The following is a 27,524-nucleotide window of genomic DNA, read 5'->3' on the forward strand; positions in this document are numbered from 1 at the left end:
TATGATGCACTGCTAGCATCCTGAAATGATGAAAAACACTCTGGCATACTCTCCTGGAAAGACAAGCCAGTGAATGACCACGCAAACCTGTCATTTGTCTCACTCTGCAAGGATCTAAATCTTGCAACAACTTCATTTTCTGCTTCAAACTTTTCTTATTAAATGTCCGTATAAAATCACAAAGCAAATTGATGGAAACCTGTCGCACACTGCAAATAGAACTACACTTCCAAATGTACACAGGACCCTTAGGACGTCTTCCTAAAACCTCATCACTTAGCGCCTCTTCTGTCTCTGTTGTCACAAGTTGTTCTTTTTCAACTGGACAACCATCCTTCACTTCATAAGCTCGACCACTGGTGTCAACTGCAAACACCAAATCATTATCCTGAAAATAACTCTCCTCATTAAAAAATGCCTCACAACTTGAACTATGCATCCATTCTCCGGAAAAAACTTCACAAAAGTTAGTACGATTTACTACTCTCTTCCATCTACTTTTTGTTTTGAAATCAGAAATTACCTTGCTTAGTTTCCTAATTCTATTGATTACCAAAATAAACAACTTTTGCTTAATTTCAAAAGCATGATCAATAATTTTCTCTACATTTTTCTTCTTCTTATAAAATGCCGCTTTCTGTTGGCCTTTTTTTTAAATATTTTTCAATAAATTAACTATTATCCTGTTACGGAACATTCGATGTCGAATGTCCCTAAACTGTTGTTTCCTTCTACTATCATGCACAGAGTTATCTCTTCCTCTACCAGTAACATTTTTGATGGGTCTCTCCTTTCCATTTAAATTGCTTTTCTTTTTGTGGACTGAAACATTTTTTGGAGAAATACTTTTTTTACTACAAATATTTCTTAAGAATGATTTCGTGCTCTTACCCGGACCTTTCTTGGTGTTTTGACAAGTATTTGGGGAAGAGGACTGCTGCAATAAAACATCATCCTGCTGTCTTTGACGTTTTCTAGCCTTTCTAATTCTATTTTTTGTAGGCATTTTCCAAACTATGAAAGAATCTGCAGTTGAATCTGTGGAAAAATATAATAAAAAATGTTATTAACCACTATTACCAAACAGTAAATGAATAACAGTCATCTAAAACTTAATGCCCTACTAATTATTTAACATAGCAAATCTTTTGCACCAGCACTGCATCACAAAAATGACACTCAATGGTACAAAACAGGCATAGAACAATCATAAATCTCTCCCTAATATTTTAAATGATTAATTCAGGATGACGATAAGATGTAGCCTATCTAAAGGTTTGTATAGGCCCAGATCTTTGGACTGGGGTGAATGTGTGTCATTGATCCACATTCGGTCCATCACCTGTTTTGTTTATTTGAGGTGAGGCCAACACATGGTTGCAGATAAGATTTTCACTGAAAAAAACCAAGGAGAAAATACATGTGAAGGCCTACCAATGAAATAAGTCATTATTTGAAAACCATTACATTTCTGGAAATATGCACTGCTAGTGCTTCATAAGTTGTTTTGGGTCATATTTATAAGGCATTTGAGTGTCTATTATGCTATTTTACGTTCTTCATGGTGCAAATTTCTTGTAAATACGCTCCCACCTGCGGTTGGCAAATTTAGATTTTGATTATGGGAGTTACATAGGCATGTTAATAATTTCCCAAAAAAGGTGTATGACCCCAAACAACCTATGAAGCTCTAGCAGGACATATTCAGAAATTTAATTGATTTCAAAAATAGTTTTTAAAAACAACATATCTGTTTCAGCTTACATAAGAGACCATGGAACATCAACACCAGTTAGCGACAGCTAGTAGGAGATAGCGACCATCTTGGGCCCCGCTTTGCATGTCAGAGAAATTTATCACTAATGACATGCAAAGTGGGCGTGCCAAGATGTTAGCGACTGGAAACAGTCGCTAACATCGCTATCTCCTATTACCAACTTTTGGAGATATTCACGCTAAGCGCGAATATCTCCAAAAGCTAACACCTGCCCTGAGCAGTTCTTAGCCATGTTATCCAATGGGAGGTGGATAACATGGCTAAGAGCATTAGCTCGGTAATGCCTGAATATCGCTGACTTTTCAGCGATATTCATGCATTGCGGCCGATTTTTATCGCATTTGCGATAAACCTTGGTAATACCAAGGTTTATCTGCGATAAAAATCGCCGCAGGTCGGCGATACATTTTTGTCTCTAACCAAGCAATAGCGATAATTATCGCCATTGCTTGGTAATATGCCCCAACGTCTTTTAGCTGATAATGTTTTCTTTTAGCTATTGAACCATCTCATTAATTATCCTTTCACCTTGTTATTTTCATACAAGTGTTTAATCTTACTGTACGGATCTATCTATATATATATTATATATATATATATATATATATATATATATATATATATATATATATATATATATATATATATATATATATATATATATATATATATATATATGTAGGTATATTACCTACTGGCGATAGCCAGTAGGTATATATAGTTAGGATTTTTTCCCTATGGGATTTCTGAAAATTCTATGTCTAATAACTTTGGCGTTTGTGGACGGAATCGGCTGGTGGGGTTTCGTCAAGGGGGGGCTGAGAAAAAAGGGGGGTCCCAAAACGCGTTTTTTGCATTGAGTTTTCCATAGGGCGGTTGGACTCACTTTTAGCTCGAACGGCTGAATGGATTTGCACGAAACTTGGCAAAATTGTAGGGACTGTTAGCCCGATGTGCCTTTGCTAGGTCTCAATATATGTGCTTCAGTGGATTTTGAGAAATTAACGTTTAAATCAAGATATATATCTGTAACAGCGCTCCGGGCAGCGATCCGGTCCGCTTACTTTTCGCTTATCGGAACTTTGCGCGCAGAAAGCTGATTGGCTCTCCGGTGTCTGTCAACATTCTAAACAGTCCGGAGCGGCCGCCATCTTGTCTCTCGGTAGGATCGAGAGAGAAGAAGAGGTGAAAAACGAAAGGGGAATTTAATGAAAGGGGGCAAGGTATCCCCCTCTTGACCCCCTAGGAATGTTGTTGGGGTTATTAAAGGGTCCCGTGGGGAAAATAAAAAAAAAATGATTTTTCACGGTAGAAGCGCTTCACGGGCCGCGAACTGGGCCGCAAACTGGTAGCGAAACGGGAATTCGCCATTTTGTGCTTCGTTAATTAAATTACTAGGTATAAGTGGGTGCGGGAGACGTATCCTAATCCCCTATGTTTCCTGAGGGTGGCTGAGGAGGCTGATATATGTTGATACATCTCTTCCAGCGGCTGTGCGTGAGCTTTTTTTTTTTTTTGCTGCGTGACAGTCTGGAGCGGCCGCCATCTTGTCTCTCGGTAGGATCGAGAGAGAAGAAAAGGTGAAAAACTAAGGGGGAATTTAATGAAAGGGGGCAAGGTATCCCCCTCTTGACCCCCTAGGAATGTTGTTGGGGTTATTAAAGGGTCCCGTGGGGAAAATAAAAAAAAAAAGATTTTTCACGGTAGAAGCGCTTCACGGGCCGCGAACTGGGCCGCAAACTGGTAGCGAAACGGGAATTCGCCATTTTGTGCTTCGTTAATTAAAGTACTAGGTATAAGGGGGTGCGGGAGACGTATCCTAATCCCCTATGTTTCCTGAGGGTGGCTGAGGAGGCTGATATATGTTGATACATCTCTTCCAGCGGCTGCGCCATCTTGCCTTTTTTCCAATGCCACAATTTTGTCGTGCACGGCAGCCATTTTAGATGCCAGGCTGGTCCCAGGCTATCACCTAACCCTGCGGATGTAGTTTATGGCCCCAGCTGTAGAGAATTCAGACATGCCAATCCTCCCGATTCAGGCGTGTGACTACTGATTTCAGTGCTAGTCTCCCGCCTCCCGATTTCTGCAAGCAAAAACCCGGGGGCATATTACGAACAACTAGCGATAATTTTTGTCTCTAACTTGTTTAGAGACAAAAATTATCGCCGTACATCGGCGATTTTTATCGCAGATAAACCTTGCTATTATCGCAGAAAAGTCAGCGATATTCATGTATTATCGAGCAAATGCTCTTAGCCATGTTATCCACCTCCCATTGGATAACATGGCTAAGAACTGCTCAGGGCAGGTGTTAGATTTTGGAGATATTCGCGCTTAGCGCGAATATCTCCAAAAGTTGGTAATAGAAGGTAGCGATGTTAGGGACTGTTTCCAGTCGCTAACATCTTGGCACGCCACTTTGCATGTCATTAGTGATAAGTATCACTGACATGCAAAGCGGGGCCCAAGATGGTCACTATCTCCTTTTAGCTGTCACTAACTGGTGTTAGCGACAGCTTGGTAATAGGGAGATAATTTTATCTCCGCTTTCAAGGCTTTTAAAGCCAAAAAAGCGGAGATAAACCCCCTTGATAATATGCCCCACGATTCCTTGGGGGTTTCAGCTGACAGGGCTTGGTATTGTGTTACATGGTAATTTTTCCAGGAAACGTCAGAGGGTCGATGCAGGGGTTCTAGAAGAGGTGATAAACCATTTAAGCCTCATGAACAAGCGCATGGTCTTTTAAAGATTTGTGAAGTACTCGGAGCGGCGGTGTGTGTGTGTGCCCTCTTTCAGGAGCGGGCGGGGGGGCACTGCCAGCAACTTGCCAGGTCAGGTAGTGTTCAACACGTGCATCACCCTTTCTCTGCTTGCTATTGCGCTCCATGCTTCGGAAAGGTAAGAAAAAGAACGTGCATTTGAGTTTGAAATGTCCGATCCTGCAGCAGCACACTTCCAAAGCCCACACATGACAATAACCCGATTCAAGGCCCCATTCACCCGTTTTTAAAAAAATAGATAACACTCCAACAAAGTAAGGTTATAAAACTTTATTAACTATTAACTTTAACGAACGGAACAAAAACTAAAAACATTTAAACATTTCTCAACACAAAAAGCAACAATGGTTAGAAGCTGTCTTTTGTGCGAATAGTCCCAAGGCAGCACAACGTGCAGAGTTCTGGACGGCACCCAGGTGATGTCGCCTGGGTGCCGCACTGGTTTAGGGATCCTACAATGCAGCACAGAAAAACAGCGTGGGGCGTCCCGGGTGGTGCGGGGGGAGGCCTCGTCAGTAGCGGTCTGTGTCCAGTGTCACATGGCTGACACAACATGTACGACAGGCACCCAGGTGATGTCCAGTAAACTGCTGCACTGGTTTTGGTATCCTACAATGCTGCTCCGAAAATTGGCGTGCGGCGGCCCGGGGGGGGCGTGGGGGAGGCGGCGTGAACGGGCCTCCCCAGGTGGCGGCCATCTAGCTGAGTTGCGCCCGCTCTTGCGGCTACAGCGTCTCGCTCACCATGTTGTTGAGTTGCTCCCACTCTTGCAGTGCAGCGATAGGCGGCTGCCACATGGCTCTTAAAATGGCGGACGGCTCCTCGGTTTTAGGCCTGGTCCACTGAAATGGCCCTGGGACACTTTGGAACTCGGACGCTTGCCTGCTAGGGCTTGGGCTCCATTCTCGAAAAGCGTCCCCTCAGCCGTGAAGATTGTACAAAAGTCTTGGGGGCCCCCGACTCCCGCAGGCTTCCGGTGGGGAGCGGCTGCCATGATTGCTTGCGGAATGACCACGACGGAGCCACGAGATGGTGGTGCTCTCATGCTGACGCCAGCTTCAGTCTGAATGATCCAGAAACAAGGTGGGGCTTTCATCGTTTGGGAAAAAAAAATGTTCTAAACCAATGAAAAGTGTTATTTTTAGGTCATATGACCAAGCCTTCCATCTTTAGGAAACCAAAAGTAAAATGAACCAATGAAAAGTTTTATAAACAAGTCACATGACCTGTTATGCGGCATAGGGCTACAAAAAGCGTAGAAAATCTGTTGGCACGTGAGGCGGCGTCAGTAGCGACCGATGTGCGAATAGGCCGAAGGCAGCACAACGGGCCGAGATCCGGATGGTACCGAGGTGGTGTCCAGCAAATTGCCGCACTGGTGTGGCCATCCTACAATGCTGCGCCGAAAGACGGCGTGTCCAGCTGAGTTGCGGTCACTGTTGCGGTACAGTGACTCGAACGCGCCGAGATCCGGATGGCACCGAGGTGGTGTCCAGCAAATTGCCGCACTGGTGTGGCCATCCTACAATGCTGCGCCGAAAGACGGCGTGTCCAGCTGAGTTGCGGTCACTGTTGCGGTACAGTGACTCGAACGCGCCGAGATCCGGATGGCACCGAGGTGGTGTCCAGCAAATTGCCGCACTGGTGTGGCCATCCTACAATGCTGCGCCGAAAGACGGCGTGTCCAGCTGAATTGCGGTCACTGTTGCGGTACAGTGACTCGAACGCGCCGAGATCCGGATGGCACCGAGGTGGTGTCCAGCAAATTGCCGCACTGGTGTGGCCATCCTACAATGCTGCGCCGAAAGACGGCGTGTCCAGCTGAGTTGCGGTCACTGTTGCGGTACAGTGAGTCGAACGCGCCGAGATCTGGATGGCCCCGATGTTGTGTCCAGCAAGTTGCCGCACTGGTGTGGCCATCCTACAATGCTGCGCCGAAAGTCGGCGTGGGGTGCCCCGTTGGCTTATGAGGTGATGTCAGTAGTGGACCGATGTGTGAATAGGTCGGAACCAGCACAAGGCGCCAAGATCCGAATGGCAAGTCCTGGATGTTGAGTGCCTCAGTTGAGAGTTCTGAGCAGTGCTTGTAAGACTGTCTGAAGCTTATTTGCACCTGCTGCAGCTTCACTAGGTCCGGCGGAACTTTTTTCCTTTTCCTTTCTGCTTCTTTTCCTACAATCCGTTTCATCTGAAGACACGACCAGGTCCCTGAATGTGTGCAGGGGGACGCTATTGATTGAATGAAAATGGCGGCTTGACACAAAGCTGACTCAAGCGTTACTGTTGGTGCTATACAGACAAAAATTGGTTTTCAGTTTGTACATTCTTCAGGTTTTTTTTTTCCATCCAAGTCTGATTGAGAGTTTGTAGACGAATGGCTTCAGATTTTCCACATACTACTCTTCAACATTCTTCCTAAATGTAACAATGTGAAACTCACTAGGAGAACGGCTGTTTCTGTTTCCTTTCAAAATGCTGCCAACAATATTTTCTGAATGGAAGACACCATCTTGTAGCATAAAGGGCCGAAAGGGGTTCTGGTCTGGCCGATGGTTGGTGGAGACATTTTGACTATATCTTGGACCTGCCCGGCCTCGCCCAAAATGGCGCCGGTATAAATGGGACTCGTAACTCCTTGCCCGCAAATGTATATCTAGAAAATGTTATTGTAAGTGGCCCTGTTCTATTTTAATTACAAAATGTATGTCCACCGATTCCGCAACTGTTAGACACCTTAGTTCTTGCAACCTAATGGCCCGCTCGTTACGTTCCTCTACAGTGTAAATGTCTCCTCATCATATACGATTTCAGTTTGCTCCGTGGCCGGCCCACGTGGTTATAGGCCCGTATTTGTATACTGACATTTTCACAATAAAGGTTTTTAAAACAAAACACGGTAGTAGTATTTACATTGGTAAAGTTTTTACTTTTAGTCACTGTTTTCGAATCAGTAAAAGGCAAGTGAAATAAAGCAGTCCAATTACATGACGGATAAAAGGTATAATATGTAGGAACGCAGTAAAGATAAATGGTCAAGGGCAGTTGTGTTTTTCATGTCTGCAACATAAAGTGATCGATAAGAATCTGATAATCAGGCGTATCGGCGACTAAGACAGCAGGCCGAATCTCTTTTACTCAACGGCTCCGTCATGGAAGGAAGAAACGCCCTTTTTCTCGAAAAAGGAATATATTTTACTTGCAAGACAGTTGTAAATTTTCCGGGAAAGTACATTAGCCTGGAATATTATAACATATGTTTGAAAAAAAAATATTGTTCGAAAATAATAAAAAGCGTAATTTTTAGGTCATATGACCAAGCTTTTCATCATTAAATTAACAAAAGTAAAATGAACCAATGAAAAGTTTTATTAACAAGTCACATGACCTGTTATGCTTACGTTACGCGCTGCGCGCCGCGCCTCGGATCACTTCCGGGTGCGCTAACGCGGCGTGTCATAAAACGCATTACGCGACAACGTAGGTCAAGAATATAGTCTAAATGTCTCCACCAACCAGCGTTCAGAACACAACCCCTTTCAGCAGTCCAAAAAGTTCTGTTAAATGTCAACAGAGGGGACAGGCAACAAGAACCATCAGTCAAAGAGGGGAGGGCAAGTTCTTCTCTTCCGGGTCATGTTGGGGCGCTACCGGAACTGATCGAATTGGTAGTCTATAGTGTTTCTGGATGTTTCAGACTAAAGCTGGCGTCAGCATGAGACCACTACCATCTCGTAGCTCCGTCGTGGCCATTCCACGAGCAATCATGGCAGCCGCTCCCCACCAGAAGCCTGCGGGAGGCGGAGGCCCCCAAGACTTTTGTAGAATCTTCACGGCTGAGGGGACGCTTTTCGAGAATGGGACCCAAGCCCTATCAGGGAAGCGTCCGAGTTCCAAGGTGTCCCAGGGCCATTTTAGTGGACCAGGCCCAAAACCGAAGAGCCGGCCGCCATTTTGAGAGTCCTGTGGCAGCCGCCTATCGCTGCACCGCAAGAGCGGGCGCAACTCAACTACATGGTGAGCGAGACGCTGTAGTCGCAAGAGCGGGCGGTAAACAGCTGAATGGCGGAAGAGGCACAGTGTAGCAAAAGCGGGCGGAATGGCAACTAAAACGATAAAGGGGCGCCCCACTACAGCTTGTCTTCAGGTCAAACGGATTGTGGGACAAGGTCCAGAATTGAAGAGTCATCAAAAGGCAAAAAGTTCCGCCGGATCCCGGGAGCCGGCCACCTATGTCGGGGGCGATCTCAGGCTACACCAGTGCTATAAGACTTGGGGAGGGTGTCGGAGCCAAGCGTCTTCTCCGAGTCCATGGCCATCACACCGCCCCTCAGGGGCCTCCGTCAAGCTGTTTAGGAAGGTAACATATCACATTGTTTTCTAATGCAGTCAGGTCCACAAACGACACTCACTTACTTTGAGAATAGTGAAGCTGCAGTAGGTGGAAATAAGCTTCAGACAGTGTTACAAGCAATGCTCAGAACTCTTAACTATGGCACCCAACATCCAGAACTTATGCTATTTGAGAATGGCAGTGACATCGAAGCATCTCAGGGACCAAAACCATTAACGTACTTTCACGTATGAAAATCTTACTTGGGGAGGGGGCAGGAGCGAAGCGCCCCCTCCCAGTCAGCGCCACCACACCGTATGTTGAAAATCTGAAGCCATCGTTCTACAAAGTCAACCAAACTTGGATTGAAAAATCTAGAAAAATGTACAAACTGAAAACCAGTTTTGGTCTGCATAGCATCAGTAGCAACGCTTGAGTCAGCTTTGTGTCAAGCCGCCATTTTGATTCAACAAAGCACAGGCATTGAAAAAGGCTGAAATTCAGAACTCTAAACTATGGCACCCAACATCCAGGAGCTTGCCATCCGGATCTTGGAGCCTTGTGCTGTTTTCGATCTATTCACACATCGGTCCACTACTGACATCATCTTATAAACCAACGTTATGTAAATAGTTTTTTAATAAAATGTTTTACCCTGTTTCTTTGCTGGTGTGTTGTCTATATTTTTAATATTTGCATAGGGTTTGTCGTTATTTTGTGCGGGATGGGTGATGGAGCCGAGCTGTCTTGCAGCCCTCATGGTGTGGAGCTCAGTTCATCTCACTATTTTCGTATTTCTCATGAAGGGTTGTTCCTAATATTTCTATTTTAGCGAGGTCAAAAAGAGATCCAATTAGTGGCCTACTGATTTTGCTCGATTACTTTTATTTTTTTACACGATTTTTCACTATCTGCAAAGACTAAACAGAGTATTGCGACTTTGTGCTTGTTTGTAAATAGAGAATGATCCAAAGAGAACCAATTCTAAAACAGTAAATGCTTGGACAACAATCAATCAAATGGAGAGACAAGGAGGCACGACGGATTACAACGGGGGTAAAGGCCTGCGTTAACTACCCTTCAGTATCTGCAAAGAGAGAGTACTACTAAGACAAAAGAGGGGAGGGGGGGGGGGTGCAGCGTTCAAAGCACATCAGCGTGCATAAATACGAAAATGTTTTTATCTATCACGTACTTGACATTTTAAAGCTTTTCATATTTGCTATTAAAAAACCAATGAAATTCACAGAAAAAACCATAGGTTATAGTGGATATATAGTTAGGAATTTGCATTTACAAAACCTTGAAAATTCAATGAAAAAACCATTGGTTTTAGGCCATATATAGTTAGGAATTAGCATTTACAAAACCTTATTTTACTCGCATAAAACCATTGAAATTCCATATATAGTTAGAAGCGCTAACTATATATCGCGCACCCGCAATCCACTGCTGATGATGTCACATATTACATCATTCATGACATGGTCAGTGACATCACTGATGACATCACTGATGACATCTCAAATGACATCACTGATGACATCACTGATGACAACTCAAATGACATCACTGATGACATCTCAAATGACATCACTGATGACATCACTGATGACAACTCAAATGACATCACTGATGACATCTCATTTGTCATCACTGATCACATCACTCATGTGATAATACAATGAACCTCTTCAGACTCTAATATAACCTTACATACACTCAGTATAAACAGACACTCACAGACTGTCACTCATCCATGGAGTTACTCACACACCTAGTCAGTCATGCAAAGAATCAATCACACCTCCATTTCCTCAACTATACAGTTATACACATCTTACTTATTCAAACATATAATAACACATATTTACTCTCTTATATAATCCCTGATACAAGCTCACAGTGATCGATACAGCCACTCACACATTCACTGGCTCTTATGTTCAGTTATTTATATATCTCAACTCTCACATGTATTGTGTTTTACATACGTACTTACTTGCACATGTAGCAATGAGAAATCCATTCACTCACCAACACACCCATGCACAGTCAACCGCCCATATAGCTGTTTCCACATGCACTCTTGAACTCATACTCCTAGTGAATCAACTGCTTACACATCTATGCACAGAGTCACGCACCTCCCAGCCACCCACACACACACTCAGCCTCCCATTCAAATACTTGGGCAACCAATCAATAACCCATATGGCCACTCTTATAGCTACTGATCAACACATGCAGCAGCTTACACAACAACAAACATACTGATGCACAAATTAAGACAGTTTAGTCACTAACCCATGCACTCAGTGAGACACATTTAATCACTCTTTCATACAGTCAGTCATGCACCTACTAAATTCTTCATCCAGACACTTATACATCCACTCATTCTTCAATATGTAAAACATATTTAAACTTTACAGACACATACAATCACTGGATGTTGTGATCAGTGATGTCATCAGTGATGTCATTTGAGATGTCATCAGTGATGTCATCAGTGATGTCACTGACCATGTCATGAATGATGTAATATGTGACATCATCAGCAGTGGATTGCGGGTGCGCGATATATAGTTAGCGCTTCTAACTATATATGGAATTTCAATGGTTTTATGCGAGTAAAATAAGGTTTTGTAAATGCTAATTCCTAACTATATATGGCCTAAAACCAATGGTTTTTTCATTGAATATATATATATATAAAAACAAGGTTGCCCTCTAGAGATGCCGCTCACAGCATGGAAGCATGGAGTTACCGCACATCACATTGCAGGCAGCAGTTAGGTGGACAGGCTGCATTCCATCCAACAGCCAAACGCGTTTCGAGCTCCCTCGAGCTCTTGATCACTGGCAGTAATGAGGCAGGAATCAGCATTAAGAACAACTGCTTTTATTTGTTTAAAGAGCCCCGCCCCTGTGTATATACTCTGTTATGGCTTTTATTGACTAAAACAAGGAATTTGTCATACATGAAATACTTCGCTTATACAGAGGTCCTACAATTAGGCATTGGCCCCCAACCTACTCACAACACCTGTGCTCCCTATGTTCCAAAAAATGAAGAGCCCAGAGGCGAGACGTCAAACAAGAGACCCATAGTCCATGGAGCTTGTGTCCATGTTTTCAGCAAGCCATTTACTCTAGAAGGCTTCTACCTTCTCACGCCACAGGCAACGCTAGCCAATCACGTTCTTCCTGACAGATACTCTGCACATCAATCCTCATCAGATCCCAGTAGAGTAACATACATGGCATTCGGTATCACCCCACCAAACATCAGGGTCTTACATTAAGGAGTTGTCTAATAACATTTCAAGAAAAGTATTTCTTGTTAACATCTCGTTATTTGGGAAAGCGTTTTTCAATGTAACACACAAATATACGATCTTTCCTTTCGCCGCTTTAATAATAAATTTCGGTGACGTTTGAAGTAGATAAACACAGAATGTAATTCAGTCTGTCTGCCACTAAATGAGTAGGCTACACCGCATGAAAAAGTAAATGCGTCTTGAGTTACGCAAGAGATGTTTTAGCTGCCTAAGGTTGGGTGACGAGTGCGGGGCAAAGGCTGACTGCAGGAACGTCATGATAGAACGTTTACTCCATTGGTCATCATAACTAACTGATTGTTCATAATTGGTCATGACTCATAATGCGTTGCGAGAGGTGGAATGTTCATAGCTGGGTTGCTTGGTCAGGAGACTACCGGAAGCTAAAAGTGGAGCAGCAGGATTCAGATGGCAGTGGTGCGTCCTGTCTGGAGGGAGCCCTGTGGTGAGTAAGGATGCGGGCCTTCAGTCCTGGCCCGAGATACCCGATGGTCACAGCTGACCTTGCGCCCACTATTTAGTGTCTGGAACAGTCTAAGATGACAATGCTCAAACCCATCGCAGCTTTTGGCATCAGTCCGTTTCCAAGCTCTTTTATAAATGACTGCTTGGGAAAGCTGATAAGAAGCTGTCGGGTAAGAGGAAGCATTGTGTGAGTCTGCACTGTGCGTCTTTTTGAACACCCCGGCAAAATAATCTGAGTGCAGGGCCACTTTCCGTGGAAAAGTGTATTACCTTAGGCAAATTGAATAGAAAATAGGCGGTTCTCTTTTACCTTTTCAGTTTTGGGCAATCTTTTCTTTTGAATCGATGGAAGTCCTTAACATTGTCAATCTATTTTCAGAAATTCTCTACATATAGAAGTGTGTGACACTGCTTGTCTACCCTTTTTAAAAGTTGAATGTAATTCCATAAAAGTATAAACGTACTTGTGAGTCCAGGAAGTTTGCTGCTATTTGGATGGAGATTGAATTTCCTTTATTCGCTCCACACTCAGTTCCTCAATTCTGTATTACTTATACATTGTGGTAAACGAAATGTAATGCATCATCCATGTACACTTGGACCGCATTCAAGTTCAATGTAAAATATATGATTAAAATGTAATTACAACTGATTTGCAGCTAACGCTATAATTTCAAATGTGCGCTTCTTTCACATAACGAATAGGGACACTCACTTTTAATCAAACATGGTGTATGTTCCAACACTAAAGCGTATAAAGTTAATGTGTGTTTTCTGTGTATGGAGGTTTCTGTATTATCCCCATCTTTTAATTAAAAGAGCTGACTCATAGTACAATCAAGTAAAGCACATATGCATGTAGATATTGAACCCAGCTGTTCACCTTTTGGAGTATTCAGTATAAACAAGCATTGCTAAAGCTGCTATGTCCCGACTGTGGCAGCCATTGGCTGTGCTGCTGCATTTATTAAAATTTAGTTGGCCACCGCGATTGAAGCCAATCTGGGTCAAGCTGTCTTTTAACTTAAAACTTTTAAAAGGATTTCGGAAAACAAAAGGTTGACTGGTCATCGTTCTGTTGCTTATTGTTGAATTTTGGGTGTTAAACTAGTCTAGTACAATTAGGGTAAAACCTTTGTTGAGACAATGTTAACGTTTAAACAAGCATGGACAAAACCACTAGGTCTCACAAGAGCTATTGGCAATGTGGTTTTCCAATGTTGTACACCAGTGTGGATGCTGTTCAACATGGCTAAAAGTTAGTGGCATGGGATGTCCTAGAGTGGACGGGGGGGGGGAGTAGAGTGTTGTAGATTGGATTTGTTGAAGTGGAGTGTCGAGAGTGGAGTAGAGGAGATGGGGAGTAGAGTGTCTTAGAGTTGAGTAGAGAGGAGTATAGTTAATTGGGTTTCAGTGGCAGAGACTGTTGTAAAGGGCAGCTGCATAGAGTGCGTGGCGTAGAGTGGAGTGGGGTGGAGTAGGGAGAAATGGGTTGGAGTGCATTCAGGTTGTTGGGTGGATTGAACTGGAGTAGATTGTGGTGGATTGGATTGGATTGGGGTAGAGTAGGTGGGATTGAGTGGAGTGGGGTGGATTGGAGTGTGTGGGCTGGAGTGTAGTGGTGAGGGGTTGATTGAAATGGGGTGTGGTGGATTGGAGTGGGGTGGGATGGGATGGATTGGGATGGAGTAGATTGGATTAGAGTAGGAGGGTTTGGAATGGGGAGAATCAGAGTGAAGGGGTGGATTGGACTGCATTTGAGGGGGTTGGATGGAATTGGAGTGGGGTGGATTGGATTGGAGTATGGTGGATTGGAGTGGCGTGGATTGTAGTGAGGTGGGTTGGACTGGAGTGGAATGGATTGGAGTGGGGTGAATTGGAGTGTGGTGAGCTGGCTGGATTGTATTGAGTCAGGTGGACTGAACTGGGGTGGGGTGGATTGTATAGGGGTAGGGTGGATGGGTTGGAGAAGAGTGGGATGGATTGAACTGCAGTGGGGTTGGTTGGATTGGAGTGGGGTGGACTGGATGGGGTGAATAAGATTGTAGTGGGGTGGATTGAAATGGGGTGGATTAGATTGGGTTGTGTGGACTGGAGTGGGGTGGGGTGGATTAGAGTGGTAAGCATTAGATTGGAGCAGAGTGGATTGGAGTGGGGTGGACTGGAGTGAGGTGAGATGGACCAGAGTGGGCTGGGATGAAGTGGGGTGGAATGGAGTAGAGTGAATTTGAGTGGGATGTGTTGGATTGGTGTGGGGTGGAATGGGGTGGATTGGAGTGGAGTAGACTGGATTGCAGTGAGTTGGATTGTATTGGATTGAGGTGGATTGGATTGGGATGGGATGAACTGGATTGGTGTGGGGTGGATTGTATTGATGTGGATTGAATTGTGGTAGGGTGTATTAGAGTGGTGTGGGATGGAGTGGATTGGATCGGGGTGGTGGGGATTGGAGTGGGGTAGATTGGATTTGCCTGGATTGAGGTGAATTGGATTGGTGTGGGGTGGATTGTTTTGGATTGGGGTGGACTAGAGTGGGGTGGATTGGATTGGGGTGAGGTGGATTGGGCTGGGTTCTGACTGATAGTTTTGATATGGAGTGGGGCATATTGGAGTGGGGCAGATTGTTTTGGATTGGAGTGGGGCAGATCTGAGTTTGGCAAATTGTTTTGGATTGGAGTGAGGCAGATAGGAGTGAGGCTGATTGTTTTGTATTGGAAAGGGGCAGTTTGGTTTTGATTGGAGTGAGGCAGATTGTTTTGGATTGGGGTGGGGCAGATTTGAGTGGGGCAGAATGTTTTAGATTGGAGTGGGGCACATTGTTTTGGATTGGAGAGGGGCAGATTAGAGTGGAACAGATTGTTTTGGATTGGAGTGGGGCAGATTTGAGTTGGGCAAATTGTTTTGGATTGGAGTGAGACAGATTGGAGTGAGGCAGATTGTTTTGTATTGGAGAGGGGCAGATTAGAATGGGGCAGATTGTTTTTGATTGGAGTGAGGCAGATTGTTTTGGATTGGGGTGTGGCAGATTTGAGTGGGGCAGATTGTTTTAGATTGGTGTGGGGCACATTGTTTTTGATTGGAGAGGGGCAGATTAGAGTGGAGCAGATTGTTTTGGATTGGAGTGGGGCAGATTTGAGTTGGGCAAAATGTTTTGGATTGGAGTGAGACAGATTGGAGTGAGGCAGATTGTTTTGTATTGGATTGGGGCAGATTTGAGTTGGGCAAATTGTTTTGGATTGGAGTTGGGCAGATTGTTTGGGTTAGGGTGGGGCAGGTTGTTTTGAATTGGAGTGGGGTGGATTGTTTTCGATTGGAGTAGGGTGGATTAGACTTGAGTGGGGTGGATTGGATCGGGATGAGAAGGATTGGATTGGAGTGGGGTGGATTGGATTGGAGTGAGGCGATTTAGGATGGAATGGGTGAATTGGGGCGAGGTGGACTGGATTGGAGTGTGGGTGGATTGGGGTGGGTGGTTTGGAGTGGGCAGATGGTTTTGGATTTCAGTGGGGTAGATTGGAGTGGGGAAGACTGTTTTGGATTGGAGTGGGGAATACTGGAATGGGGCAGACTTGGGATGGATTGGAGTAGGGTGTATTAGAGTCGGGCAGATTGAAGTGTGGCTTTTCCCCACAAACCCCTTTTTGCTATGGGAGCCTGTGTACATGTCAGTATACAGGCTCCCGTAGAATTCAATAGGAGTACGAGCGAACAGAGATCATAAGCATATGGATGCATCGTACTCGCTCATTCGGACTCCCAAACACGTCTCGCTCTGAAAACCCTCTGGATCTGAGCCATACAAAGGGCTTTCCTAGCAAGATCGTAATCGGGCCCTTTCTGTTAAAGCATGAATCAGAAATTACACATAAGAGCGAAACAATGTCACTCCACAATGAGATAATACTCTTCTTTTGAGAACAGCACCCACGAGCAAAAGCAAAAGAAAAAATGAGTGCAAAGTTTAGACTGGAGATTCTCCACTTTTTACTTGCTTTTCCTAAACAAGGGGGTTGGGGTGAGAGACTGCCCCCTTGTCCCTGTAACAACAGGGATAGGCAGAGTACCTTACACCTGGTCCTTTTTTGCTCCTTGTACAAAGAGCCAAGACTCCGGTTTATCAAACCAATCTTGAAGGGTAGGCAACCTTGCACTTACAAGGAAGGTTATGAATATTTGTCATCACTATCTTCTGTGGAAATCTGTTGTGCAATGTTAAATTTTATCAGAATCTCACTAAAGATTAGGAAGAATTATGGGTAGCACCACATGTATAGAAATTTCATAAAATCTTATACTGTAAAGCTTATTTGGATTCTCTGTCATTGTCATCATCATGTCTTTTTAAAAAAAATTATTTGTATAATTGTGTTTTCAAATTAGTCTTTTAAAACTATTGGTATAAATGTGTTCTTAATTTTTTCTTCTAAAGGCAAGATGATTTGTATGTTCAATACTTTTATGATTCATTTTATGTATCGAATATAGTTTTTGAATACGATACGAGTGCAAAGTGAAAAAAGATGACTTGGCCAAAAAAATAATTCAACTATCGAAAATGAATCTTTACAATTTTGTTTGTCCTGCTGGGCACGTTTTAGTCAGTCACGCGCCTTCTGTTTACAGGGCACAACTCAGTGCTTGGTTGCTACTCCACAGAGAGGAATGGAAATGATGTTAGACCTGCCTTGATGAATTACGATACTGTAAAAAAGAGTGCCATGAAAGGCAACAAATTTGAAGCAACAAGCCGACTGCAAACTCTTTTCTGTATGCAAGAGTGTCTCGCAAGCGAGACATATGTGCTAGCGCATGCTTTTGCAGGCTCAACCCTAAAAAGGCAATAAAATAAGATACTACTGCCATAAAAATGCTACTTTATGCAATTTAATTAGTCTTTCTTGCTACATAATTGTTTTAGCCCTGTTGCATTATTTGGTTGTCCCCTGCCACAGAATTCCAGTGGCTCAGTTTACACACATTTGTGATCGGTTTTGTTTCTATATATTTTCTTTTAATATATGGAAAAGTGATAGCGCACCATCATCCTGTTTGCATTAATTACTTTCTTATTGAGGCACCTTCTGACTTCAGTTTGTCTGTTAGGTGATGGTTGACAGACATGCTGGAACTGCTGCTTAGTGAGATTAATGAGGTTAATCTGTTCAGAGGTGCATAGGCTCTTCTCAGGGTGGCCCTCTTACCCAGGTTTGTGAATGTTTGAAAGACACAAGACTGTAGCCCTTTCCACTACATAAACTAAGGCGAATTATCCAAGCTACACAAAGATTTGTGTTTTTTTGAGCTATGTTTATTTTTTTATTTTGTTATATCAAATGACGTCTTGTTGCACTACTCAAAGCATTTGAGTGCATGCATGTTCCGCTGACACTTTTTTCTCTCAGTATCTTTGGATCAATTACAACCTTTTTGTTGGACAGATCATAACTTTGGGATGCACGAGGACTTCCATTTTTAAAGGCAGTTTCCTGCATGGCGATTAAATCACACACTTCCTAAAGACTAGCACAGTTACAGAAGAGTTAATAAAAAGGAGCACTGTTCCATTCTGCACTCTAACTCCTCTGACTGTAAATTTCAAGTTACTAGCTGGGTTGAATCAAAATGTTCGTATCATTTGAGAACCCTCTTATGTGTTTCATGCCATCCGTAATGTTGAGTTAGCACAGTTAGTTCCTAGAAACATAAATGGATTGCTTGCTGGGTCTGGTGGCTCAGTGGACTAATGCTTACGCTGATGGGACCTGGGTTTGATCTCATGATCACCTCTTTCAATACCATCGAGTCCACTTAGGTAAACATTCTGAGCTTTATGTAATGAGCACGCTTGAGTTAGACAAGAATATGTTAATCAGTGCTGAGATGCTCTTCTAGGTCAACATGCTTGTGCAATTGGTTTCCGGTCATTCAGTACGCCTGGATCTTTTGCTTTTGGGATCCCCTGGTTTTGGACTTTTTACTGTGGTGAGTTTCACTACATGTATCTCATCCATGGTAATTGCTTTGGCAAATGGACGGTGTATGTTTACCCTCAGTGTTCTCCCTTAAAAATACGGTCGCTGCAATGCAGCAAGGGTAAGGGGCACTTGACTGGTTGCACATGACCACGTGCGCACACGTGTGTGTGATGTCTATGGGAGACTACTGTCATGCACGGCTCGGTAACTGCATACAGGTAGACTTGCGCAGAGAGGGCTCTTCAGGATTAGATATTGACCTTGTGTAGGCTGTAGTAATGGGGTTGCATGTCATGCAGAAATGGGAAATATTGTGGGGAGTTGGAGCTGGGAACCAAATCCAAGGTTGAACTTTGGTCTTTTTTGGGGTTTGGTGAACTTTTATTCTAAATTCGTAGAGAGAATTTTTCAGAGAAAGCGCATGATATGCATGGCTTGTGGAGAAACAAAAGCAGATTTGAATGGTCCAGTGTATGTCAGAGGTTGTTTTTGGAATCAAACAGATAATTAGCAAAGCAGCTACATTTCAAGGTTTTGAGCCCACAGCAGAAACATTTGTTACCACAGATTCCAGTGGAAAATGTCTGGGGAGCGTACTCACCTAAAAGAGTGAATTTAAGAAAGAAATTGTAATAGATTTTGCTTCTCAGTCTCTTTTGCCCACAGAGGAGACGTTATCTGTAATAGAGAGAGAAACGTTAGTGTGTGTGTTGTCACTAGAACATTTTAGGAAATCCTTATGGGGAAGGAAATTTGTAGTACGAGCGGGTCAAAAACCATTGACTAAGCTTTTAACAACAGAAGGGTTGTCTAGAGCCTCTTCAAGATTTGCAAGATTATTCATACTTTTACAAGAATTCTTATATGAAGTCCAATATGTACCTGGTACTGAAAAAGTAACTGCAGATTTCCTGAGCAGAATGTCTTTGCCTCTCAGGAAAATTGACCTGTATCCCTAGAAGGCTTTTTGTGTTGCAGGGATTTTCATGGTGACTGAGGTAAAAAATTGGCAGAAGGATGAGTGGATGGAAGCATATGACAAAGATGATACCATAAGGAGTGTTAAAGAATATGGTGTAAAGGAATGGGGAACATTTGTGAAAGAGTAGCTCTTAGGTGAAACGAAAGTGTATTGGGAAGTCTGAGATTAACTGAATGTTGATGACATGTTTGTATTGAGGGGCGACAAAATTATACAACCTGGTGCCATCAGAGACTAAATTGTTTCAATTTACCATGAATTACATTCAGGAAACGGAGGAACAAAACATAATGTGAAGGCGTTATACTGGTGACCTAGAGTAGATATAGAAAAAGAAAGGTTCTTAAGATCCTGTGTGGAGTGTGAGAGTTCTGAAAAATTTCAGAAAACCTTGAACCCTCCTATGGGTTCCTTAGGGTGTCCCAACTTACCACGGAGGAAGTGACACTGGATTTCATGAGACCGATTACATGGGGTGATGGGTCCTGTAAGTAAATGTTATGTGGTATTAATCGATTTGTTTGAAAGGTGGTTGGAGTTGGAAGTGGTTGACAAAGTAGACACTGGCACTGTGATTACATTCTTGGAAAACATTTTTGGAGAGAGAGTGTTTCAGCATCCATTTTAACAGGTAATGGTGTGAACAATTCAGATCTGAAGAAATGAAGAACTTTGTTAAATGTTCAGGCATTGAGCACAGATTCACAGCATTATATTGTTCTCTGGGAAATGGTGTTGTGGAGAGAGCGAACAGATTGATTAAGGGAAATTTGCAATTAAGTAATCAGTGAAAGAAAGTTGGCGATGCAGAATTGTGAAAAATGGTGTGTACCAATAGGGTGACTCCCCATTATTCAGTGGGGGACAATCTGTTTAGATTGATGAGAGGATCTTTACTGCATTCCATAGCAAATCCTGGTTAGATGAAGCAACAAAAAAATTGCTTGGAATGTGGAGGAAGTGAGAAAATGCATTCTAGCATCTCCGGAGAAGAGAAAGTCATAATTTGATTCCAAACATGGAGTATGTGAGATGACTATGATGGTGTGCCAATGGGCCAGAGTTAAGTCAGTTAGGAAGGTTACTCAAGGAAGAAGTTGAGTGCTCCTAAACAAATTGTGAAAGTAATGAGCAATACTGTGGAAGTGAATGATGGCAGTATTTATCATATGAGTCGTTCAGCATTGGCAAGCTATGATGTTGGTCATTTGAAGGACACGAAGAACACGAAGAACAGGACTGAGAATGGTTTTGTATACAAGTTTTGATGGTTGTGTACCATCCTTGTTGTGGCACGAGAAGAGATCATAATTGAAGAACATTATAATGAGTATGAGAACTGAAATGTTCATTTAAGAGAGGATGAAAGTCATGGAAGTCAGTGAACTACATCTGAGGTAAATAGTGCATTAAGGAGTGAAGAGAAGGGTGATATTAGAACAAGCACTTGTGGTAGAAGTATCAAGAAACCTAAGAATGTAGATGATTTTGATAGTAGTATGTAAATGTATCAACATTTTAGTTGTGGAATATTATTATTATTCTTTGTTAGTTTTTTAAATATATATTATTTTGTTTTATTAAAGGGAAGCGACGTGTAGCAATTGGGTTGTGTGTCATGCATAATGTAGATGTGTTTCTTGCAGAATGTGAATAGTAGAATTTTATGTAGGTTCTTCATTCTTAAGGTGAAGGGTTGCAATGCTGTGGAGAGTTGGAGCTGGGAAGGTACTTGTGTGGACATGTATTACCTGCATCCTACAAGGTTGTTCAAATAAAGTATTCTTACACCCTACCTTACCTGGTGGTCCATATTCTCTACACAGGCCTCATAATGTTTGTGTACTCTATTTGGGAGAACCAGTGTGATTTACTGTTTTGCTTGTAGTGACACTTTATTATACATGGAGGGAGAAAATTGCCATAAAGTGCAGTTTTGCTTCCCTTTGGCCTACGGAGACCAGTAACATATCAAATGGGGGGTGTAACCTGTGTGTGAAAATCAATTCTGCAAGCTCCAAAAAGACATCTGTACAATTTATGGGCCTTCCAGAATCATATTTCTCTGGCTCAGCTCAAGATCAGAGACCACACCATTTCTCTTTAGCAGCAGGAACAAAGGTCTCCCCACACAAAGGGAACAATTAACAGTGCTTCACTCAGCTGCTGAAGAGAAAAGGAGTGGGGCAGAAGGATCTGCATAAATCAATCAGCTGTCATACTGTACCAGGGATGGGCCTGCCGAAGCCCACTGAACAAAGGAGGGAGCCCAGACCTCTGGAGCCAACATAGGAGTGGGCCCTGGTAGTGATGTCAGTGAGGTGCAAAGCTGAGGTCTCCAGAGGAGATGTGACTAGTGACTCCTGAATGATGCAAATGTTAACTGTCCCAGCATGCTGTGCAGGAGGGTTGGGAGAGGGGTGAAGAGGTGGCATGGAACCCTAGGATTGACCAGTGGTGCCTGGCTTCTGGAAGCTTCCACTCCTCTTTAAAAAATCTTGAGCAAGGGTGGGACTCTCACTTGTTTGAAGAATTTCTCTGCACTTTGCTGCTAGACCATGGGGCCGTTATGGACAACTGGCAGGAAGTACCCCTGAGACCCACAAAAGACTAAGAACTCTGCTGCAGTTGATCCCAGGACTAATGAGTTTCCCCAGGGCCAGTGAGGCTGGTCCCCTTACTCCCCTGAGAACAAGTTGGGAAACATCCTGGGACGTCTGCGGCAAGAGACAAATACTTGGAGGCAGGCTGGTGAAGGAAGCCAGGAGAACCAGCTCTTTGAGGAATATACTGCTTTGGAGGTTAGGAAGTCTGCTAAAGCTGTCTCTGGTGACTAGAGCTCCCTGCCAGGGGTAAAAGCAGCCAAGGATCATCAAAATCAGCCCAACAGGGCCCAAGCTATGTTTTTTTAAAATCTGGCGAACTTTGACCTTTTCTCATCACAAAGCGTGTGAGGCTCTGCTGCTGTTTCACCTTTTACCCCTGGGGTGGCCACGGCTCTGGGGTCGGTGCAGGATTTATTTCCTATGGGAGGGGAGTGCGTGGACCCCCTTCCCCGGATTCTCTACTGGCCTGGGGACCCCATCTCCTGGACCGTTTATATTACAAAGGTGACTGGGATCCCCTCCCTGGTCGCATTCCCAAGCAGGATAGGGGGAGCACCATCATGCTCCACACAATGGCTGTTGCTTTGCACCCGTGCCTGTGACTGGGGGAAACAGAGCGGCCACCTCAGAAGGTTGCAGCCTCTCTGCAGGAGTGGCACGGAGAGGGAAGATGCTGGTTCCTACGGTCGCATGGTGAAATGCGGGCCAGCCAGGGGTGGACTCTCTGGCTGCCCCCAACAAAGGAGGCATGCAGGTGTGGTCCTTTGGGACTGGGCAGTTCCCAAACTTAGAAAGACGCACGCCAGAAGGAAAAAGCAACAGGTTTCCCTGGCACAGCAGGAAAGTTGCTTTTCGGATACACTGCTCCAGGCAGGAGTGCCTCATAATGCCATGTGGGCCTTTTGATTGGCACACTTTTTCTCCTTGTGGTGGCCCCAAGATGGCAGAGGTTCCATCAACGTGATAAAAGAAGCACAGGGCTACATAAACGCAGCAGCTCCCCCCATAATTTTTTTAATATAATGTTGTGATCCTTTGTCTGCAGGGGTCATGAGTACAGGGCCCCTCCACGGTTTTGCACTGTTTGAAAGCACTCCCAAGGCTAGAGATTTTGATCTACAGCTAGAAAGTGCTGTGCTCTAAGGCTCACTTTATGGTTTTATTTATTGTGGCCCAAAGTTGTTGTAAGATAATATATGTTGTACAGCGCTCTCATGTTTCTAAGTCTACGGTTGCATGAAATGGGTGAACATCGTTTACAACTCGGTGTTTACACCACAGTGCCTTTACAACGATGCCATTACAACGCAAGTCGTTACTACGACTTGCGCTGGATGGCACTGTTGGACAAGGAATGTTGTAATTTTATATTTCAACACCTTCCCTACTGTTACGTAGACTGGTGTTGGAATATAAAATTATAATATTCCAAAATCCGCGCCCTCCAACGCAAGTCGTTGTAACAACTTGCGTTGTAATGCCCGCGTTGTCAAGTACCGCGATCTAAAAGATCGCGTTGTACTGACATACCTCCCATGAAATGTAATCAAAATGTGATGCCCTCTATCACCTGCTCTTATGATTGCCTTTACGTAATTGGAAAGTTTATTAATAAATACACAGAGATGTTTTGCCCATTTTAAATGCTTTGTTGAGGTAATCATGTTGACAATGATTATTGATCACAGTGAATATGCTTTACGTACAAAGTGATGTCATTAACATGTGGTTTGTTGATCTTGAACCTTTGACCAAGCCAGTAGACTTGCTTTATATGTTTGCAATTCCCCTTTAGGGGGTCGAAGGTTATTTTGTAATGTCACCTACGGTATTTTCCATCTGCCTCTGTACATATTTGCACATTACTGCTTAGTATTTAGTAGTGTCTGTTTGGTAAATGTACTGTTCCTTTTGCTTATGAAAAAAACACTGACTGGATAATCATTTATTGAGTGTTAATATTGCATGCCAGCGTATAGTGATCAGTATCCCATACCAATTCCCCTGACTAGGCCATGGACTTCTCTGCTTAACTATTCTGAGAAAGTCAAGCGCTACAATGGGGTGCTTGGTTCCCAGTAAGTAGAATTGTGGACCTGTTACTTGTGCTGGCCACACAACTAATAAGTAATTTCCTACAATGCTCTTTACAAATACAGGTTTTACATAGGTTCTTGCATGAAGTCAGATCAGTAACATTTATATTAAAGCAAGTATCTATTACTAAGAGCCATGTACTGTGCTTACTTTGTACCTGAAAAAAATGTTCAATTAACATGATAATCTGAGTTTTGACTTCTAAATTCTGTTTTAGGACACAATTATACGTCAGCTGCAGACCCGCTTTAGTGACCTACAAATGTATACCTATGTTGGAGATATTCTAATTGCCTTAAACCCCTTCCAAAATCTCAGTATATACTCCCCACAGGTAAGAACTCCTTTAAAGTATTCACAATAAAGTTGTTGGTAAACCATACTCTATAAGTATTTTTGTGTTATTAATATTTATCTCTAACTAATAGAGAGTGCTCTATCAGCTTGGGTTAGTGATCAAGACCTGATGAATTGAACTTACATGGCTATACGTTCCTGTAACAAAAGGATGCAGCATGGCGTTTCCACTCAAATTGTCATTAGCGTTTCACTGCGATTCTTGGTCATGACCGATGGGTTTTAGACCTTTTATGCAGTGTCAGAGTGACCTAATAGAATTGTTGCAATGCTCTTTCCTTTAATATGCAGATGATAACCATCTCTATCTGGGTGTCATAGCACATAGCACCCTCAATAAAACAATATATTGCAGAGCGTAGATATGTTACTGTTGGGTCCTGGAGATCCCCTTGAAACACAGCAAAACAGAGGTATTGATTCTGTCCCAGGCTTCACATTGGCCATATGGTTTCATCTTCTTCCCTTACCTGTCTTACTTGGAGTTTGAAAGTGGAATGTTGGCTCAGTAATATAACCTCCTCCTCACTCTGGGGCTTCTTGACCATGCCTTATTGCTAGCTACCATTCACAATTTGGGTCCTGATACCTTCCCTTGTAGGGCCAGACACACCAGTTATCTAATCAGTCATTTTGCTGAGAGCTAAAGCCACTTGAGAATGTTTTGAAGGTCTAAGGCCACCTATATCTTATGTTCCAACTCCCTAATCTTTATTGCAACAGGCACACTCAGAAAAGAAGCAGAGAGAGAGAAAAATAGCGAGAATAGGGTCAAAGAGGTAAAGAAGTGAAGGAAATAATTGAAGGAAAAATAGAGAGTGACAAGAGATCAGCGAGAGTGGGAGAAGAGAGAAGCTAAGTATTCAGACTATCAATAGAAGCTTAGGCTCTGCTCAACTGCGACTGTGTTAGAGTTCTCCAATCAGCCTCCAAATGGATAGGCAGGAGGCTAACTCTACCAAACACAACTATTACTTTATCTAGAATTACTTTAATCTGTGTTAGTTTGACCTTTCATTTGTGCTGCTTTGACATATTTGTGGATTTTGCACAGAGAAGCAGACCATAAGTCATAAAATCACTATGCAGTTTATTCACAAGGCAAAATTTGCCTGTGAGTAATTCTTACACTTTGGAGTAAACGCAGCACTTTTGACTTTTCACTATTTCTGAGTGTAAATTTACTGCGAACTGTAGACTTGTACGTCTCCAGCCCTTTCAACCAGGTGGTGAAGTCAAATTTATGAGCATAAAGTTTTGACTTTTAGCTATTCACGAGTAGTCAGAGATCACCACCCTGGTGAAGATCTCCGCCACAATGGTGCAGATCTCACTATGGGAAAAACAGGAAAATTTTACAAGTTTATTATTTTTTTGTAAAATGTATATTTATTTTATTGTAAATAAATAAAGCAAAACCTAAGGGGGTGATGGACGGAGTGTTGAACATGCAAACACTCACCCCCAGTCAAGTGATCTGGGTTTAATCCATCATCATTCTTTAGCTCACTCCGCCACCCCAGTTCAGACATGGCCATATGCAAATCAGTCTGACCCAGTGCCTCATGGGAACAGTCCAGCCCGATCTGCCCAGCCATGTCTTCCCTGGACCGGAAACAAGCATCCTGGGACCGGTTTCTGGCTAATTTGCCTGTGAGTAAATCTTACACTTTCGAGTAAACGTACCACTTTTGGCTTTTCACCCTTTCTTAGTGTAAATTTACTACGAACTGTAGACTTACACATCTCCAACCCTTTCAACCAGGTGGTGAAGTCAAATTTATGAGCATAAAGTTTCGACTTTTAGCTTTTCACGAGTAGTCAGAGATCACCACCTTGGTGAAGATCTCCGCCACAATGGTGCAGATCTCACTATGTAAAAAACAGGAAAATCTTACAAGTTTATTCATGTTTTGTAAAAGTTATATTTTTTTTATTGTAAATATATAAACATAGCATTAATTAACATAATGATATTACCCTCGAAGTAATAAAATAAAATGTTACTGCACATTACTTGTTCACATGGATGTTTACAATATTATTTAATCATTAACATATATTAATTTGGTTTATAATTTTTTTTAAACCGAGTGTAATAAACACACCATACTTTTCAATTTCAAGTTTATAATTAATATTTTATAAATTCAATTAAACTTTGTGCTTAATTAATATGAATGAAACCAAGCTAAAGCATTATGAACCAACCACATTCTAGAGTCCTGTCAGAGCTGCCCAATCCAACATCTGTAACGGGTCACCAAAGTTACAATTTAAGGACAGCTAGAGTCTGTCAGTCATAACTTTAGCAACTAACCACATGAAATCCAACATGTAGCTGGTACATTTGTAAGAGGTTTGGTTATTTCTGCGACTGCGGGCATTTGATCACAATACACCTCCTTTCTCCCTCTTTGACTTCATAACAATTATTCCAAAACTTCAGACGGTGCTTCCGAGACGGTTTCATACAGAGGCGTATGTAGCGTACATGCAGACATACAGCAATAATCAGAGTTGAGACATCTGACCCCGGTGCTACTGCACCTGCTGCACCATTGATACCCACCCTCTCCCTGGTTTTGCATGCGTCAGTCCAGCTGTAAATTTAACATACATTGAGACGAACCACTGCAGTGGTCTTTCAGGTCCCTTCTCTAAAGGAGCTTTTTTTTGGAGAAATGAACTCATCCGAATGTGCAGGATATTGATTTTACTTTACATCGCATCTCGGAAATCGACATTGTTATGCACGCACGAGGCATGAACACTTGATTACAAAAATCTCCATGGAGACTGTTCTC

General features: G+C 42.9%; 1 protein-coding gene across 1 annotated transcript in view; it reads left to right on the plus strand.

Moving 5' to 3' along the window:
- Positions 1–27,524, plus strand: part of MYO3B (myosin IIIB) — a 1,488,954-nt gene that overhangs the window by 250,779 nt on the left and 1,210,651 nt on the right. Inside the window, exon 4 of the mRNA XM_086956107.1 lies at positions 24,578–24,694. Within this exon, the coding sequence (XP_086812233.1) occupies positions 24,578–24,694 (117 nt within the window). The remainder of the gene's footprint in view (positions 1–24,577; positions 24,695–27,524) is intronic.

Source organism: Lissotriton vulgaris, chromosome 2_1, assembly GCF_964263255.1.
Source record: "Lissotriton vulgaris chromosome 2_1, aLisVul1.2, whole genome shotgun sequence".
Taxonomy (NCBI): domain Eukaryota; kingdom Metazoa; phylum Chordata; class Amphibia; order Caudata; family Salamandridae; genus Lissotriton; species Lissotriton vulgaris.